Source organism: Phyllobates terribilis, unplaced genomic scaffold (genome assembly GCF_046119375.1).
Source record: "Phyllobates terribilis strain yellow unplaced genomic scaffold, ASM4611937v1 Scaffold_5__5_contigs__length_657084704, whole genome shotgun sequence".
Lineage (NCBI taxonomy): Eukaryota > Metazoa > Chordata > Amphibia > Anura > Dendrobatidae > Phyllobates > Phyllobates terribilis.
In genome coordinates, this window is record NW_027362765.1 from 535,828,510 (window position 1) to 535,848,663 (window position 20,154).

The 20,154-nt window shown below is 41.9% G+C and overlaps 1 protein-coding gene across 2 annotated transcripts in view; it reads right to left on the reverse strand.

Moving 5' to 3' along the window:
* The window catches only part of NDST2 (N-deacetylase and N-sulfotransferase 2), a 149,198-nt gene that overhangs the window by 58,558 nt on the left and 70,486 nt on the right, over positions 1-20,154 (reverse strand). For both annotated transcript variants that reach the window (XM_073685801.1, XM_073685800.1), the window contains exon 2: positions 12,258-13,591. In XM_073685801.1, the coding sequence (XP_073541902.1) occupies positions 12,258-13,283 (1,026 nt within the window). In that variant the 5' untranslated portion in view covers positions 13,284-13,591. The remainder of the gene's footprint in view (positions 1-12,257; positions 13,592-20,154) is intronic.

Consider the following 20,154-nt stretch of genomic DNA (forward strand, 5'->3'; position numbering starts at 1 on the left):
CATTGGTCATTGGCATAAAGTGATTTTAGTTGATGCATAAAAAAAAATAAAAAATGAAAAGTGGTATTTTTATTTGAGTGTTTTTTTAAAAAGGAGGGAATATACAGTAATCTAAAATTCCAGCACTGTGGATTAGAGCATTTAAGGAGCTTTAATGGTACATTTTTCACCAAAAAGCTTGATTCTGTTAAGTATATTTAAGCAGAGTTCAAGTACATGAAGACAAGAGGCACCTTTGAATTCGCCATAAGCAAGTAGAAAGACAACACAGCGCTTTATTATTTTCAGAAGCAAAGAGGTGAAAAATCAAAGATTTCTCAATGGGCATCATTGATCCAGAAGCTCGAGTGTATAAAATGGGTTGCAAAAAACCTTTTCCTGCAGAGAGCAAAATGTGGCATGTGGAGACAAAGCAACGGGGCAATTCATGTGTTTTTCAGATAGACGGGCATGAAAAATATCTGAACAAGGAAAAGGACAGCACTCGCTGTGTCCACTCCTCCCACCACATACAGGCTACTTTCCTTTGTAAACTTATACAAAAGTAATAGAAAAAACAGTCACTTACTGAAGTCTCAAATCAAAAGGCCCACAGTGTTTTAATCCCTAAATAATTTAAGCTAAAACGTTTAGGTGTATGGGATGGGAGAGAGAGTCAACCGAACTCAACCGATTGCTGTCAGGAAGCTCCTCCATGTCTAGGAGCTGAAGAACTGAAGTATAAAAATCTAAACTGCATATACAGTGGCTTGCAAAGTATTCACACCCTTGGCTTTATCTATTTTTTTACATTACAACCTGTGCTTAAATATTTTTACAATCCGATTTTTGTGTGATTCATCAGCACTAAATAGTTGGTGAAGTGAAGTGAGAAAAATATAGACATAAATTAAATTTATGGGATAAAATAACTAAAAATTGACATGAGCATATGTATTCACCCCTTTTGCTATGAAGCCCTAAACATTTTTGGTGTGCATGGTCTGTCAGTATATACACGCCTTTTCTGAAAGGCCACAGAGGCTGCAACACCATTAAGCAAGATACACCACTAACCAACCACCATGAAGACCAAGGAGATCTCCAAACAAGTCAGGGACAAAGTTGTTGAGAAGTAAAAGTCTGGGTTGGGTTATAAAAAAAAATCCCAATGTCTGATGATCCCCCGAAGCACCATCAAATCCATTATCATCAAATGGAAAGAACATGGTACCACAACAAACCTGCCAAGAGAGGACCATCCACCAAAACGCTCAGCCCAGGCAAGGAGGGCATTAATCCAAGAGGCCGCAACATGCTGTGGGATGTTTTTCGACAGCAGGGGCAGAGAAAATGGTCCGAGTCGAGAGGAAAATGGATGGTGCGAAATACAGGGATATTCTTGCGCAAAACCTGTTTCAGTCTGTCAGTGATTTGAGACTGGGACGGAGGTTCACCTTCCAACTACATAATGACCCAAAGCATACTGCTAAAGCAACACTCGAGTGGTTTAAGGAGAAACGTGTAAATGTTTTGGACTGGCCTAGTCAAAGCCCAGACCTTAATCCAATTGAGAATCTGCGGTCAGACTTGAAGATTGCTGTTCACCAGAGGAAACCATCTAACTCAAAGGAGCTGGAGCAGTTTCGCCTTAAGGCATGGGCAAAAATCCCAGTGGCAAGATGAGGAAAGCTCAGAAACTTATCCAAAGCGACTTGCAGCTGTAATTGCCACAAAGGAGGTTCTACAAAATACTGACTTTAGGGGAGTGAATAGTTATGCACACTGAAGTCTTCAGTTATTTTGTCCTATTTGTTGTTTGCTTCATAATAAAAAGAAAACCAAATGTTCACAGTTGTAGGCATGTTCTTTACATGAACTGATGCAAACCCTCAAAAAAGTGAAATTCCAGGTTGTAGGTAGCAAAACACCAAAAATCCAAATAAGGGTGAATACTTTTGCAAGCCACTGTCCCATTAAATGAGTTGGCTGCATGTAGCCATAAGCAGCAACCCAAACTTTACTTTCATGTTCTGGGTTAAAAAAAAATGTTCTATGAAACTTAGTCTAGTCAACATGATGAAAATTGTTGTTGCATTCAGCGAGATATTGATCAAGAAATTTCTTTTCAAAGGGGGTGTACTCATTTATGCTGATCACACACACTTCTATTTATTTATTTTACTCACTTATATAGTGTGATTAATTTCACAGTGCTTTACAGACAATATATACATATATATATATATATATATATATATATATATATATATATATATATATATATATATATATACACACATACATACATACATATATACACACACACATATATATATACACACACACACACACACACACACACACACACACACACACACACACTACACAGACAGATCTTATATTTAGCTGGATCTGTGCGTTAAAGTGAATTAGTCAGCAGGTTTTGCGGTGTAATCTGACAGCAGTATGATGTAGGGTCAGAGACCCTAATTTCAGCTATGTACCATTTAATTTACTTAGTGCTGCAGTTATGATAGAGTCCCAGTTTTCTCTCCTGAAGTCCTTGTGGAGCTGAGATGCAGAGCTGTGTATCACCCGCCCACATCACAGCCTTCTGTGTACACTGTATAGTGACAGAGCTGCTAATCAGTGCTGGGGGTGTGATTAGACTAGGAGGCACAGTGGTCCTGTAGTGATAATCTCCTGCTGATAAACAGAAATCCACAGCCCAATAAGTGACATATCGCTGCAATAGGGTCTCTTCCAGTACATCATGCTGCTCTCAGATTACATAGCAAAAACCTGCTTACAGATTCCCTTTAAATTAATGTAAAACCTGAAAACTACCTAAAAGACTGAATACATTTTGCAGATTTTAACATAATCTATTGATCGCTAAATAAAGACACTTTACTTTGGGATCGGGATACAATTACCTAAGGGATCAGCAGCACAATTTAACAATACCCTCTCCCACATCTCTAGGTTGGAGGACCCCCAAGTACAGACACGATCACTGCTTATATGCCCCACTCATCTTAATGACCAAAATCCACTATGTCCAGGATATTGATCACCAATAGATGGGTCAGAAAATCTTCTATGAGTTCCTGGAGAGTTGTTACACTGCTAGCGTCCGACATTCAGATAAATCAGCATGAAACGTCCCCATGATTAAACCTGGAAGGGTTTGTAAGGACTGGTCCTGTACTCACAGGTCTAATATCAATAAGCCCATACCAATGGGACATGTAGGGGACGGCCATGCAAGGATTCATTCAGATAAGAATGCCCATGCACAAGACAGTCTTTATACCCTTTATACCCAGCTGGTGGCCAGGAGCAGCACACAATATCCCTGGTATGTTGTAGACGACTATGGCAGGTGCACGGTAAGGCCTCTCTTAGGTGTTAGTCTGTGGCTCCTACATACTGTCTCCCACTTCACAGAGATCAGGGGTCCGGTCACCGATGACTCAGTCCTAGGACTACAACTAGCTGGACTTGCAGATCTGCAGCCCGCACCTAGCCGGATATGCAGCAGACACGGTGCGTTCTCCTTGCCGCTCAGGCACAGGTTTGAAGATGGTTCGGAAGATGATGGACAGAATGAGGAGTGGGTGGAAAGCCGGCTAAGGAGGTTTAGCAGTTCTGTGCACCACTGGAGATTTAGAGATCGCCTGGCGTTACCATGGCAGCACATCTGTCAGATGAAAAGCACTGAACAGGACCAGAAGGCCGAGTAATGTAACATCGGAGAGGAGCGAGGAGACCGGGCACAGACTGGCAACAGCACGAAGAATGAGCAACAGAGTGCCCACTTCATAGCAACCTTCTGCTCGCTCTTTACCAAGTTCATGGGACATAAGGCCTCCTTGGCACTGCAATGAGCAGATAGATGCTTATTGCACAATTGCCAGTTTTTTGAAATTTGTATGGAGGGAGACTTGGTCACATTTGGAAAGATTATTACAGATACTAACCCCCTTACTATCATTTCATTTGGCGTCTCATTTTTGCAGATTACTACTCAATAACACTTGAAAACAATACCACCAACTGTGCCTTAAATTTATTTTTCCCTTAATAATAAAGACCTTCATTTAAAAACTGCATTTTGTGTGTACTTGTGTTATCTTTGTCTAACATTTATATTTGTTTTGAGATCTGAAACATTTAAGTGTGACAAAATGCAAAAGAATAAGAAATCAGGAAGGGGGCAAACACTTTCACACCACTGTATGCCATCAATGCCTCTGTAGTGGATTATTCCTTTCACATACATGTGCCCATGCTCCCGGAAAAATGTAAGACGTACTGAAAAAAAACAGTTATTCTGGGAGGAATGGGCAGTAAGAGGGGCACAACGTCCGTGCACAGCAAATGGATACCCCTCTGGGATGCCAGCTGCCAAAACCTGGCAAGTATGAATGAACATGGTGGCCAATAAAACCCAAGTGTGTGAAGTAGGTTCACACCCCAAAGTTAATGATTTCATTACCCAGATATAGAACAAAAACGAACAGTGTGAAATCGTCAAGATACATCTGTTATCACGAGGACTGTGTATTATACAACAAAAGAAACACTCAGTAATAGCTTTCTCTTTTTTTGGGGGGGGGATCCGATAATTCTGGGCAATCTATTCTACACAATAATTGTATTATTAATGACTATTATTCTAGCAGCAATGATTGGATGATCGATCACTATATAGAAACCTGAAATCAGAAGAGAAACAAAGATCTGATCCAGCTGCCCACGTTTTGCATCAATGTTATTGTGTACAAACAACAAACTTGAATGGTTAGTGGTTTGGAGGAGAACATCTCCTTGGGATCTCCGCTTTCTTGCCAGGAGTAAATCCAAGCACATATCAAGTAGGTGCAAAGCCAAAAGCGAATCTCAGCAGGCAAGCATGAGACACTGTGCACACAGGGAAGCATGGACACAGAAGATGCTTCACATTGTGCCGCCTGACAAGCTGTCATACAGACACCCTGCTGACAAACCCAACTCCTCCGCCCTCGGCCTCCAATCCTCACACCAGACAGTGCAGAGCTGGTACATAGAACAGATCTAGAGGCCTCCTGTGGATAGATCCCCTGCTTCCAGACAGCTCTAGGAGACCAGAAAAAGGGAGCGAGGGAGGGGAAAAAACACAAAAAATACAATGTCCTTGAAATGACATGAAAGGAGCAGTCATCTCAGGGAGCCGAAACTTCACGCCTGAGGAAAATTAAAATCCTACTTATGTGCAAATCCTGTCGGGTCTAAAACCAAATCCATTTAGCTTTGTGCTAGTTGCTCCCCTTTCCCTTATGTCATTATTTATTGCACTTTTGGGGCATTTTCCCTATGGCTTCACACAATGTAAATGTAGCTCTCACTTGCATAATATCTACATTCAACTGTTGCATGAAGAAGCTTTGTCCTTTCTCACTACCCTCTTCAAACCAGAAAAAAAAAGGATGGTGGAATATTAACAGTCATCTGGGCACCAAGGTCATACTCATTCCCAATATCACAATATGGCACATCCACATACTGTCTAGTCACATATGCTATAAAAGAATAAACACAAAACCTCAGAAGGTCAATGCATTGGAGGAGAAGACCGTGTATACAAAGCCTCCATACTGATAAGAATGGCGTGTCACTGGCAGCTGGAGAACACGCAGAAGAAAAATCAATTAGATGGTAGGACATCGCCAATTGCCTGATGTTAAAAGGTTCATTCCTGCTAAGTGTTCAATAAAATAATGCCCACCATCTCATCCACATCACACACTTTAATGTGCAATTACCCTACAGCCTTCCATTCAAGACAAAATTATTGATGTGAAATTATTTTACATTGGGGGATTTTAAAAGGTGTAGTTATTGCCATTTTATGACCATCTTCAGAGCTGCGCTCTAGTACTGCAGCTGCACAAGTCACAGACTATCTTCTTTTTTCTTCGTATAACATAGAAACCAGCTCTTCTTAGAAAGGCACCTGCATCTCCTGGTACTTTCTAGGGTAGAGTACATAAATATCAGTGACTGATGCCAAATACAGTCCGACTAGTCAGGCGATCTGGATAACCATCACAGACATGCTAAAGAAGACCTGGCGCCAGGTCAACAGTGGACAGTTATTACTCAGATTTTATTTCTGTTTCTGAGTATTCAGGGTTTTTGGTTTTGTTTTTGTTTTTTTTATTACCATGTGAGCAATGCCCTCTTGGTTAAAACCTTAAAAATTAGCACCAAATATAAAAGGGCCCATATCTCTGGAACCATATGGTGGATTTAAAGAAAAACGCTTATTGTCCAAGGGGTAATAAATCAGATCAAAAACTGGACACTTTTGACCTGGTGAAGAACATCTCACCATAAAATACCATTTATTCTATCAGCAGCATATTCAAAAAGAGGAGCACTAACTCATAAAAATAATATATAGTTTTGTGGAAGGGGGATATGGATAAATCGTGTGCACGAACCTTTACAGCTATATCGGACGAGTGCTAGGCATGGTTCTCACGGATTGCACTCGTGTTATGATCTTCTATGGGGCTGTGCACATGTCCAATTTTGATTCGAATGTCAGATTAAAATTGGCGATGCACATCTATGGGCCTGTGATAAACATTTCATCAGAGTGTGGTCTGATTTTCACGGAGTGACAGAATAGAGAAGGTGGAGAAACTTTCTTTTTGTCTCCACCTACGAGAAAAAGGGATGCCACTCTGATCAAACAAACACTGATCAGAGTCTGAGAAGAACTGTCTGATTCTGTACAGAGAGGGACCGGTCATGTGCACCTGCGCTGAGGGTGCGCTGAGGGTGCAGTTACACAGAGATCATCATGCACAAGCATTAAGAACGTTCACTTCACAGTAGCCATTCAGTGTAAACAGACGACCAGTCACCTGATTACAACCAATCCAATTGTTTGTTTTTACAACTGTCCAGGAACAAAGTAAAAGTTGTAAAGTGACTGGTTATCATGAGTGTATCACAAAAACAAAAAAACAAAAAAAAACCAAAACAGTACCTCCTAACAGAATAAAGCAAGGGTGAACAGGTGCAAGCTGCTATGACTGCATAATATACAAACAAGAGAATACTGCAGCACTCTGTCAGCGCTAAGATGAATGCAACTTAGGACAGGTGAATATATGGATTTTATTCTTATTTTCACTGGTGGACACTGCAGGAGCAGACACTACTACCCTCATCATTGTCCCTGCTGGTGCTAATCACAGCGCTGGCAGGGAACCATGATGAGGGCAGCGTTCAGCACCGGAGCTTGGGAACAGCACTAACTGTACCGCTGATTCCCAAGCACCGGTACGTGTAATCCTGATGCGGCAAACGGTTGTCACACAAGGGCACACGGATGTCTCCGGTACCGGAAATATATGGACATGTGAAACCAGCCTTCTAAAAATTAGCTCACAAATTGGCCAATTCAAGTGTGCCCAACAGCCACATTAAGGTGTACCATTCTCTGCTACAACCCTAAATGTAATACTTATCAAACATGTATGACGGTGGCCTTGTTGTGGCTGGTGAGCACACAAATTGGCTAATCTGTGAGCAAAGTTATTTCAATGTTTAAGAATATTTTATATTGCATTAATAGTTTCAATTTGATATCAATGTCTGCATACATCTTGGCGCTTACAAAGGGCTGCTGTATTCTTTGGTTTGTAACAGAATGTCACAAGTAAATCCAGACAGAAGAAAAATAAAATTGTGCCATGGTCTTATGGAATGGACATTATTGATCTGTTCCACCTTTGAAGCAATCTCCGAGAAAAGGGGTTGTACTCCACATCATACAGTGAATGCAGAGTACCTAGGGCTCAGAAGCAAGACCGTCAGAAGCATGGTGTGCCCCTGTGATGCCTACTGCAGCACACAGCAGAAATCTAGTGGTCCCATCAACAATATATTATGAAAATGTAATTAATGATACAAATTATACCAGAAAGGTCCAGCATTAATTTAACAGTAACCTAAGGTTCACTTTGAAGGGCAGAAAGGCTCTGGGAAAAAGGCCCAATACAAAATGCTGGCAATAAATGCCACTATCAGTATGCTTTTTAATTACTGCTAGCTCATAATCCGTTAGCTTTGCTCAGTCTTTTGCTTCTGGTCTTGTGATATTCAAGTTCATCATGGTAATCAGAAATACCGAGCATGTGTGAGATGGTTGGATTCCTAACAAATTAACTTGATGCCACGTTGGCATGCCATGGGCCATATCTTTGTGAGGTTATTGACAACACTGTGCAATAGTTTTAGGCAGATGGGATAAATATTCATTTGGCATTTACATATGCTTGGCTAGCCGGCGCACAATCAATTAGTTTTCAGAGGCTTACAGCATTACAATGGGGTAACGTACAAAAATAGTTACATATCCTGAAAGGGCTTTCAAAGCCATATTTCAGGATACTATTAGTAGGGTAGGTGAAAATGACCTGAAAGATTCCCTTTAAGATCTCATTGTTTTATATATTTATTAAAGGTTCAACATTTATTATTTACACTGTACTGTGCAAAAGTTTTAAGCAGATAAGGAAAATAAGCTACAAAGTAAAAAATACTTTTAAAAATAGAAGTGTTAATAGTTTATTTCTAGCAATGAAAAAAATGCAAAGTAAATGAAAATGAAATTAAGTCAATATTTGGTGTTAAACCTTTTATCTTCAAGACCGCGTCAACTCTTCTAGATAGACTCAGAATTTGAAGGAACTTGGCAGGGAGATTGTTCGAAACATCTTGGAGAACTAACCACAGATCCTCTATGAATGAAGGCTTGTGCAAATCCTTCTGCTTTTTTTATTCAATACCAGACAGATTTGAAGACAGAAGATCAGGGTTTTGTGGGGCCATATCATCACTTCTAGGATTTAGCTCTTCATGACACTGAAGATAATTCTTATGACATTGGCTGTATGTTAGCAATTGTTGTCCCCTTGCAGAATAAATTTGGAACCAGTCGCCTCTATTATGGTATTTTATGATGGGTAAGTATCAGGCTGTACTTAGCCTTGGGGACACCATTAATCCTGGCCAAATTCCATTTGCTGAAATGCAGCCCCAAAATTGCAAGGGCCCTCCCCATGCTTCACTGTTGCCTACAGGCACTCATTGTACTATCGCCAGACCTTCAAACAAACTGTCTTTATTACTGAACAAATATTCTACATTTTCGTGCATCAGTCCAGGGCACCTGCTGCCATTTTTCTGCACCCCAGTTTCTATGTTTTTGTGCATAGTTGAGTCACTTGGCCTTGTTTCCAAGGTTGGGCTTTTTGGTGGCAATTCTTCCATTAAGATCACTTCTGGTCGCCAGACTTCTCCACACAGTATATGGATGTATCTGGGGTCCCACTGAGCTTTGAGCTAATGGCACTGCTGGACATCTTCCAATTTAGAAAGTAAGTAAGTAATCATGATGTGCCTTTCATCTGCTGCACTCAACTCCATTGGACATTCACTGCATCTACAATTCTCAAAGTTGCCCATTTCTTGGTGCTTCTTCAAAAGTGCTTGAACATCACATCTTGAAATGACAGTCTGCTTTGAAATATTTACCTGGGAGAGACCTTGCTGATGCAGTATAACTACCTCTTTCCTTGTTGTGCTCAGTCTTGCCATGTTGTATGACCTTTACCACAAAAAGGTCTTCCACAACCTCACCTTTGTAGCAGAGTAACTATTCCTCACTCACTTTTAAGCCTACAACACAGAGGTTTCTGTTTCAGTTAAGGATTGTGTTTCCTCTTGAAAATGATGATCTTTATTACCTGTTTGGTATAATTGGTCACTTGTACACCTGCCTATAATCCTACAAAATACATGACTGACAAATATTGATTTGATTTAGATGTATCTTTTGTTCATTCACTTTGCATTTTGCTAAGTGATAAAAATAAACTATTAACGCTTCAACCTTTGAAAACATTCTTACTTTGAAGCATTTTTCGCTGTTTAAAACTTTTGCACGGTACCATGTTACACACTACATTCCCCTCTATTACTAGTCAAAAATACAAAGTTATTTTACAAAATTTCAGATTGATCATCAAATTAAAAAATGAAGCCATGACATTTAACCCTCTTAAACACTGCTTACAACACCACATACAAAGCAGACCACCGATAAAACTCCTAACAGGATGAAGCCAAATAAAGAGATTATTATAATAGGATTGCAGTCACATGATTGGTTGGTTGTGGATGGTTCCCCATCTGTGAAAGGTGAGTAATTAGGCTGTGTACCCAGGAGATTAGCATTTAGCTGAACTGGTAGAATAACTTGCCTGCACGCTTACTTCTGTGACTTAGTACGTGCACATGTTGAATATTTGCAGTAGAATTTTCTACAGCAAGAAACCGCTGGATAAAATACGAGCATTTTTATGCGTTCCTCCCCCCCCCCCCTCCAAGTGATTTGAATGGGTGAAAAATGCTGCAAAGATGCTGAAAGAATTAACATGCTGCAGATTTAGAAAAAAACAAAAAAACCTGTTGGTTCAAATCCGCAAGAAAAAATAAGCAACATGTGCATTAGATTTTAGAAATCTCATTCACTTTGCTAGTACTTTAAAACGCTGCAATTCTCTTGGAAAAAAAGGTTGTAAAAAAACGCAGCGTGTGAACAAACCCTTAGTGTCATGTGTACAGAGCTTATAAAATCGCAAGAAAAAGATGCTAAGATGCAGCATGAATATATTCAGCATACGCACACTAGAGCGTGAGCTCATAGGAGTAGCAATACAGAATATACTGTATTTTTCGGACTATAAGATGTACTTTTTTCCCCCCAAATTTGGGAGAAAAGACCAAATTCTAGCTTACCAGCGGGAGGGGGCAGTGGGGCGGGGTCACAGGAGGCAGGGTTGCTGCTGCAGGAAGTCAGTGGTGTCAGGAGTGGCGTCCCCCGCAGAGCACATTCGTCTCCGGGCGGTGGGCTACTGGAAAATGGCGCCGTGTCCGCACATGCGCAGATGTACATCTTGGCTCAATGAAAAGCCTCCGGCACCATTTTCCTGTAGCCCACCGCCGGGAGATCAATATGCGCTGTGGGGACTCCGCTCCTGCCTCGCACCGCCAACATTTTACTGAAGCCCACGGCCAGGAGATCAATGGCTCCTGCCTTGCACCTTCGGGACACAGCTCCTCCCAGCCCAGGGCCTGCAGCATCACCCTGCCCCCTAGTAAACTAAATTCGGACGATAAGACGGAACCTCATTTTCACATACACCCCCCCCCCCCATTTTCCTCCTCTAAATTTGGGATACGTCTTATGGTCCGAAAAATACAGTTATTTACAAAAACAGACATTTCTGAAACAGCCTTCTTTATGACTCCTTCAGTACCCGTTATTTCTCCACAAAATGTACAAATAAATGGCGGCTCAAACATCTGAGTTCACAGTGCCTATACTGCCAATGGGTCTCCTGGTTTGAAGTCAACGGCCTCATATGCCTCAACAGCAGCAGGTCCAGAAATAGTCTAGGAAGCAATATTTTATGACGTGTGTGCCAAACATGTGGCCCGAGGACCACGTGCCTCCTGCAAGGTCATCCTGAGAAGCCCCAGTCTGTGGGGTTTTTTTTATCATAGTTTAGGATATGAAGAGTTTGGCTATTTCCATAACTTACATAGACTTCAAAAGGAGATACCAGTGCCGTTTTATTATTTGTGCTTATTATGTTGACTTCTTGTCTCCGGCAGGAAGCAAGTACACCAGATACTTCATAAAAAACTTCCATAAATGAACCCCCACCCCGCCCCTTGTATCAAACATTGTCGATATGTGGAAAATGAGAATGGATACTTAATTTTATCGCAACACTTGGTAAAGGGACTATCTAAAACGTGGGCCTCAGATTAAAAAGGTTGTGCACTTCGGCTCTATGATGTAAAAAAAAAAAAAACTGAGAAAAGAAAAATTCTACCTATTGGAGATTGACTTTCCAATGTCAGCACTTACACAGCCTGGTGAAGAACCCAAAGCATCTCATTCAGCCAAGCAGTACTGTGCTCAGGATAGCCTGATCACAAGCACCTCGCAACAGCTGTCTACAGATGGGTATCTACATCCAATAGGTAGCACTAAGGAGACAGCTTTCTTCTATTTGGATGACAATTTGCATTATTGAGAATACAATTATTTGCAATAACAGATGTCATTGTAGCAGTCACATTAACTCATCTTTTATTAATTGAAATATTGAATAAATAGCTAAAATTACCAACTGACTTACCTCAACATCTGATACTTTCATTCGTGTTCCTTCTTTGCCCACAAATATGTCATCAATATCAACCAAAACGTATCGGTCGAGTGTTAAGCAGAGCCGCTTGCCAGTTAAGTATGCGATAGCATCCACAAAAATAAGTTTGTGCAGCCAAAAGTTCAAATTATTTCCGAACAGTACCCTTTGGATACCATCGTGAAGGCCCAAGTCCTGCACCACAGTGGCATGAAGTGCTTTGTGCGTAGCCAGATGGGGAATAGATTCGGCAGATTTGGTGCTTGCCAACAGTACAGGTTCATAGGTGCTGTGGTTGGACTGAAAAACGGTCCAGTCATCTCCAGGAAGAGGACCCTGCTCTACTTCATTAGCTCGGGTCACATAGAGAAGAGGAGCATTAGGATTAATATGGTAGTCTCTTAGTCCCAGATTGGAATGTAGGAAGAGCGGGAAGCCTTTGAGTTGCGCGCTTAGTAAACTGTTTTCATTGGCTTTAAAGAAGCCAATGATTCCTACCCCATACTCCACGCAGTACTTGTCCAACAGTTCCCTGTTCCAGGCATCTAAATTAACATATTTCAAGATGTTCTCATAAATAATCAGAGCATAACGACCGCGGTCTTTGTCTGTCAGAGTTGGCATGTCCCCCTTCCCGGGAGCGATTTCTGTCCTGTACCTAAACCTTCCAGATTCTAATATAGCCACAATCTCCTGTCCGAGCTGTGAGTATATGCTCTCTACAAACACCAGCACCACTGGCTCAGTCCGGGAAATATCCACAGATTTGGCTATCCGCCAGCTTGCTTGGGGTTGAACCACAATCCTCTGCTGACTGCTGCAGTCACTGAAAGGTAAAGGGGGAGGCTCTTTGATTTTAGGGCTATTGGTCACATAGTAAGCCAAGAAGCACATGGAGGCCAGGCTGAAAGCAATCAACAGTAGGATCAATCGATGAAGTTCCAGCTGTCGCATGTGCCGAACCAGTTTCCATAGATGAAGCATGGTGAGGCCTACAACCCCACCTGTCCGCCGCATTCACCTAAACCGCTTGATGACTGGTCTGTGACTACACAATGACAAGATGTAACGTCCCTCAGGGGAGCAGCAGCAACAGCAAAGTAGAAGGCAGTAAAAGTAGGATGCAAAGAGGTGAGATGGCCTCCAGCCTGCCATTTACGTCAGGTTACCATGGCCTCCAATTCCCATTGCTTCTCTGCACTCCGATCCGGACCGCTCAACAGATTGCCACCACAAGACTACATCCCGATCGCCTCTCCCATCTCTCCTTCCTCTTGTTCCTAGGGTCTAATCCAGCCGTGTAATCTTCGCCGTCAGGCTGTGTCCTGGAAATAGGCAAAACAAAACATGGTCAAAAATGCTGTTTTACTGAAAAACAAGACTTTACTCATTGTCGGTATTGTCCTGGCAGAGCTGTGAATAACTGGCTAGTGACGAGCTCGAAGACTCGCCTACCGATAATACCGATATAATGAACCACTGCTAAAACGCAAAAAGTAGCAATATCACATGTAAGGCTCAATGAATTGTGTAACCCTCGTCCCACCACAGGGCAGGCTTTAAATCCGGGTTACTTTTGGAAAACAAATGACAGTTTGAGGTCTTACTGGATACAACTGATGTATGGCACAGTAAGGCCTTTGCACCTCTCACAGTTATGCCATTATTTGGGGCCCAATTGCTGGAAACCTCCCCAAACCTCAGACACAAGGAGCCATGACTCCTTCAGCAGTCCCAGTCACACAGCCCCATACAAGTGAATGCACGACACCGCCTTCTTGCAGACACAGACAGCAGGGAATGTTTGATTGGTCGCACTATGAAGCATCGAGCGGAGGGACTTAGTTTGAATAGTCATTCTGTGCTGACAGAGTCCCTTTAAACTGGGAACCAGTCATGTCAAAAAACACTATGAACCTGCAGATGTGAGACAAATCTGCAGTTTAATAGCGTTCTAAAGTCGTGCGCAGTGAAAGCGTGGCAGCTGGAAAATAAACTTTATACCTCCCGACATGCAACGGCCTTTCAGTCATAAAGGGGCAGCCAACGAGGCTTCAGGTCACCGCTCAGTACATAGTAACCGGCGGCTGGAATCGCACCCCGGCACTGACTGACAGCCGGCTCAGCAGTGTATCAGTATCAGTAATGAGCTGGCTGTCAGTCAGTGCTGGGGCACGGTTACAGCCAAAGCTCACTATGTATGGAGCAGTGACTGAAGCTACGTCAGCCACACCTTTGTGACTGAAAGCCCGAGGCGGCCAGGAGGTATAAAGTTTATTTCCTCATGGCAGCTGTGTCAACAGAGAGGCGGCTGCCAGACTTTAGAACACTACAGTTTAACCCCATATCTGCAGTTTAATAGCGTGTCAGGTTTCCTTTAATAGATCATGCAACATACTGTTGTTCATAATGTTACAAGTCTCCAAAACATGGGGGCTCCCATCTAAGAGATCCCATTTTTTGAGAGAACGCATGTCTATAATCTCAGCTCATATTTCAGTGCTGATCGCTTGTCCGTATTCTAAAATCTTCTACCTGACTGTCCAGAAAATACCAACTTGGTACCCGACCATTACATAAATTCGGAGGATTAATCCATAACAGGGGGAAAGGCAAGAAATGAATAGGAAATGGCACATAGTCTGAATACCTGCCCTGAAATGCAGTAGTTATTTAAAAAATATTAAGTGTCACTATTGTTTCTATACAACACCTCTTGTGGGTGAGAGTTATTTTTTATACGTTTTTTATAGACTGAAAGAAAAACAGAACATCATGACTGCCATAGAGGTGCCCTACGCTTCCCATACAATCACCGAATCTGAATATCTACTCTTCATCATGTTCAAAAACTAAAAATATTTCCGGAAATAGACAATAAGGCCACATGTGACAGCTAAATCCTGACAAAGGATAGTCAACATCTGGCGGAAAGCTGCATTAACTCTGAACACGATTAAAAGTACTGAATGCAAAAACAATTTTTTTATTTTCCTGCCAATATGTTCTGACTTCCAGCAGCATGGGGAAATAAGAGCTCATCAGAATAGCTGGACTGGATCTCTCACACTGCTTGGCCGGGGCTAGGCACCAACTCTGGGGCTGCGGTGTAATGCACAGTGAAAGAACAAAATGCTACACTGAAAAATATGGCTGATAAGTAGAATAAGGACACCAGTATACAGAGTCCAGTACAGTCCGGCAAGTCATGACAACGGAGGATACTACAGACAAAGCTGGAATTGCCAATACAGGGAATTCTAGTAATTTGCAAGAATATGCCACACAAGGCCTGCTTCTTAAGAGAAGTTCTGGCCCAGTTATCCAGCCATCAGAACTTCACCTTTGTTAATGTTGTTAGGACTTGCTGCCTGGTAGTAGACTGACTGCTATGAGAACCCAGAGAATGGACTATGTATGCACCGGCTATACCGCCCTATTCAAGTGATCGAGGCCGTGAAGCTGCTCGCTAGACAATCAGAGACAACTTGCACTAAGATATAGAACAGTAAAAACTAAATTCCTGGGAAATCATTTATATCTCAGAAGTGAACATTAATTATTTTTCAGTATTTTTAAAGAAAAGCTGTTACCAGATTTTTGCTACCACATCTGACAGCGGCTTTATGAAGGGGCAAAGAGCTGGATTCCAGTGATGTGTCACTTACTGAGCTGCTTGTTATAGCCTTTATAAAATCATAGTTCAGGCTATGTTCACATATCATATTTTTCAGCATCTTTTATGCAAATTTTCAGCTGCGTTTTACAGTACCAGCAAAGCCTATGAGATTCCAGAAATCTAATGCACACATCATGTTTCTTTTTGTTCAGAATTTTGTGCTTTGCATGTTTTTTTTTGCAAAATAGAGCATATGATTTTCAGCATTTTTTCATCCATTGGAAGTAATGGGTGGTGGAAAAAAAAAAAGCTGAAAAAAATGCACCAAAAATGCAGGTGTCAAGTTTTCAGTGTTTTTTCGTGCCTAAACCAGAATGAGATTTTTTTTTTCCCACTGAACTTTATGTACATGAATGAAACACTGAAAAAATTCATCAAAAAAAAAAAAAAAAACAGCAACAGAAATCCTGAACAATCTCCTGGCAAGAGATCAGATTTTGCTGACGAAGATGAAAGCTGAAAAAAACATGATGTGTAGACATAGCCTAAATCTGCTGCAGATATAGCAGTTCTCCGAATGCTGAGCCCCGTATAACCCCATCCACACCACTGATTGACAACATTGTGTGTACACTGTGCATAGGCAGAAAACTACCAATCAGTGGTGGGGGTGGCGTTATACAGAACTCATGAATATCGAGGACTATGCCCTGAATAGGGTAACAGGTTTACTAGTCACAGTTTTATCAGCAGGAGACATCGCTGGAATATGGGGCCTGATCTCTAGGTTTTGCTGCTTCAGATTAGATGGCAAAAGCTGGAGGACAGATTCCCCTTTATGTATTGTGTAAATCAGATGCTCATTTAGTCTACGGCTACACACTTTCTAAAAGCAGCAGCTTTACTTTTAAAGGGACGTTATAAATCAGAAAATTTCCACTTGTTATTAAATAAGGTTAATACAAGATGGAGATTGTATTTTTTTTTTCTCTTTTGGAAACCATTCAGAATCCCCAAGAACAACCTGGATCAATTGTTTTTGCTAATCTAATGTTTAGTGTCGGAAAAAAAATATCTGTATTGAAAAGTAGGAGCCGCTTTATATAATTGAATGCTTTCAGGCGCTCGACTTGGCAGGTTACAATTAAGGTTTGCGTTGCCCACGCAGAGTGCAGGCAGTGCCCCTGACAAATATCAGCCACAAAAGTTGTCTCACGCTGAGCTAATGCATTTCAGGCCCAAACTGTTAAAACGGATTTATAGCCAAGGAAACTCTCAAACTGATCATGGTAACTGGGCACAATGCCATCATGACCTGCAAGTCTAAGAGAGTGTTTTTTTTTTACTTTACAAATGTTTTACTATGGAGACACTAATGCTCTGCTATTCTGTTACACTTCTGTAGTTTCAGAAGACATATCTTAATTATCTTTTCAACAAAGAAGGTTATTTAATAGAGCGCACAACCTACATGTCGCAACGGCTTTTAGTGGTGGCCATCTCCTACTAAACAGCGACATCGCTGATCTCACGTAGACGATCATTTGTGTCCTGAGGTTCACCCTGCAGGACAATGAAGGAGTTTTCTTTCCTAATATTTGTGGATGCAGGCTCCTATCACACAGTCATAGCCAGAAACAAGCGCTACAGAGTAACAAATTAGCACTTTGTATTATTTAGCATGACATTGGACTGGTGGCAGCGCTCATCCTCTTCTCTGGACAATCAGTCTTCTAGATGGCTTCATCAGGGAAAATAACTTTACAGGATGTAGAGGTATAGGACTGCAGAGGACTGGGGTAAAGTTATTCTCTCTGATGAAGCCCCCTTCAGACCGCTTGGAAGAATGATTGTCTGGTGGAGAAGAGGTGAGCGCTACTATGAGTCCTCTGTCCTGCCAACAGTAAAGCATCCCAAGACCATTCATGTGGATGGGGCATTTCATTCAAGGGGGTGGGCTCACTCACAATTTTACCCAAGAACAAAGAATGGGATCCGAATATCCTCCAAGAGCAACTTTTCCCAATGATCCAATAGCAATTAGGAAATTAACAATGCTTTTCCTAGCATTAGGTTAGGTGAACAAAACATTGAAATTTTGGGACCATGGCCAGGAAACTCCCCAGATCTCTATTCTATTGAGAACCTGTGGTCAATCATAAAAAATCAGATGGGCAAACAAAAAATACAGAAATTGTGATAAACTCCAAGGACTGAGTAGACAAGAATAAGTTGCCATCAGTCAGGATTTGGCGCAGAAGCTGATGTCCAGCTGCCTGGGTGAGTAGCAGAATCCTTGGGGGGAAAAAGTGGGTGAACAACTAACTCAACACTGTAAATATTGGGACTTTTCATAAATTTGATGCATTTATGAATTAAAAACGTATGAAAAGCTCATAATTCTATTACCGTAACCGTAGAAACATCTAAGCAGAAGGTCTAAAAACACTAAAGCGGCTAAGTGTGAAAACCAAAATTAGTGTGTGTCACCACTTTTGGCAACTACTGTAGCGCTCCCAACAGGCAATGGTCCCAGCACTGGGATCCTCATCTTTAGGTGGTCTTATCGCAGTCTCCATTCAGTTCAGAGGCGAGGTTATGTACATCTACTTTGTGGGTTATAGAAAGAGACAAACAAGCAGCTCTTATCTTCATAGACTTCAATAGAGAGCCTGACAGTAGTCAGATTTGTCACACCAGACTGAATTAGAAGCGTACCACTGCAGGTAAGAATTGTTTCTGTAAGGGCAGAGTCAGGCGACCATATTAATCGGACCGCGGTGCACTGACTTGCTGGCGGCTCATAGAAATACATGCGGCTGTCACACTAACATCAGGAGAGCTGCCAGAAAGTCAGTGCACCGCATTTTCATCTCACTCTAATTTATACAGTTGTCTGACTCTGCCTTTAAAGACACGTTCACACTATCAGTATTTGGTCAGTATTTTACATCAGTATTTGTAAGCCAAAACCAGGAGTGGAACAATCAGAGGAAGAAGTATAATAGAAACACGTCACCATTTCTGTATTTTTCACCCACTCCTGGTTTTGGATTTCAAATAATGTAAAATACTGACCAAACACTGAACATGTGAATGTGTTCTAAAGGTGGCTCACTAAGTGATGACATATTCCCTCCACAGCCACACTACAGGCCACTCATCAGTGCAAGGAACTGCAGTTCGACCATTCACAAATACAGCCGCTCTGCAGCAGGTGACCTGCACCGCCCCCGAGCAGAGGAAAGCCTGATGAAGAACTGCAGCTCCTTTATTTTCAGGATCAGTTTTGGTTCCAGAGGTTGGACCTACACTCATTAAAAGAGGTTGTCCAACACTATTAAGAGTCTTTTCTAAAGAGTGGTGTCTGGGCTGAATCTGCTATTGCTAATGTTTTCATTAGTGCAGTGTCCCTTTTCACTGAAATAACGCTGTAATGCCCTAGAAGTCTCTGCAGCATCCAAACGCAACGTCAGCATTAATGTCTGCTGTCCGGTCTCTGCAGCCCATGCATTTAATTAAGCAAGTATGCATTGAGAGCACCGGGCAGATAGACGTCAATGGTGACGTTGTGTTTGGGTGCTACAGAGACTGATGGGGCATCTAAACGTGACGTCAGTGGAAGCATCAGTGCAGCCAAATGGTCAATAAGAAAGTCGCTTCATGGTGCTTGACAATCCCTTTAATGATTGCAGGTCTATCCTCTGGGACCCATACCGATCCAGAAAAGAAGCTGCAGAGCTGTGACTGCATAGCCTACAGATACATCATCGCTGACAGAGATGGGAACATCCTATTATTAACTCCATAATGGTTTGAACAAAAAGCAGGGGGATTTCCATTACTGAACAGCCCTTGATTTATGAATTCAGTTCCCTACAGAAAATAAAAACATTAGATATTCCCCCATCTGCAGGGGCGCCATTCTAGTGATTTCCATTCCTGGTGGGTGGCTTGATTCTGTTGGTAATGGGTCCACTGACTGGCTGCAGTGGTCACTGCCCTGATGAAGCCTTTACCATTTCATCAGAGTGGATGTCTGCGCTCTCAAAATATTGATGAGCTGCAACCGATCAGCAACCACAGACCGGCTGCAGTGATCACATGACAATGTTAAGTCATCCCCTGGGAGCATCAGCACTGACATTGCTAGAACAGCGCCACTGCGAGGAACGAGTATCCGTTGGTGGTGATTTCTGTGGGGCACTGACGGGATATAACAGGGGTTAAACTTGACTATATTGTTTTATACGGTCACTTCTGTGTAAA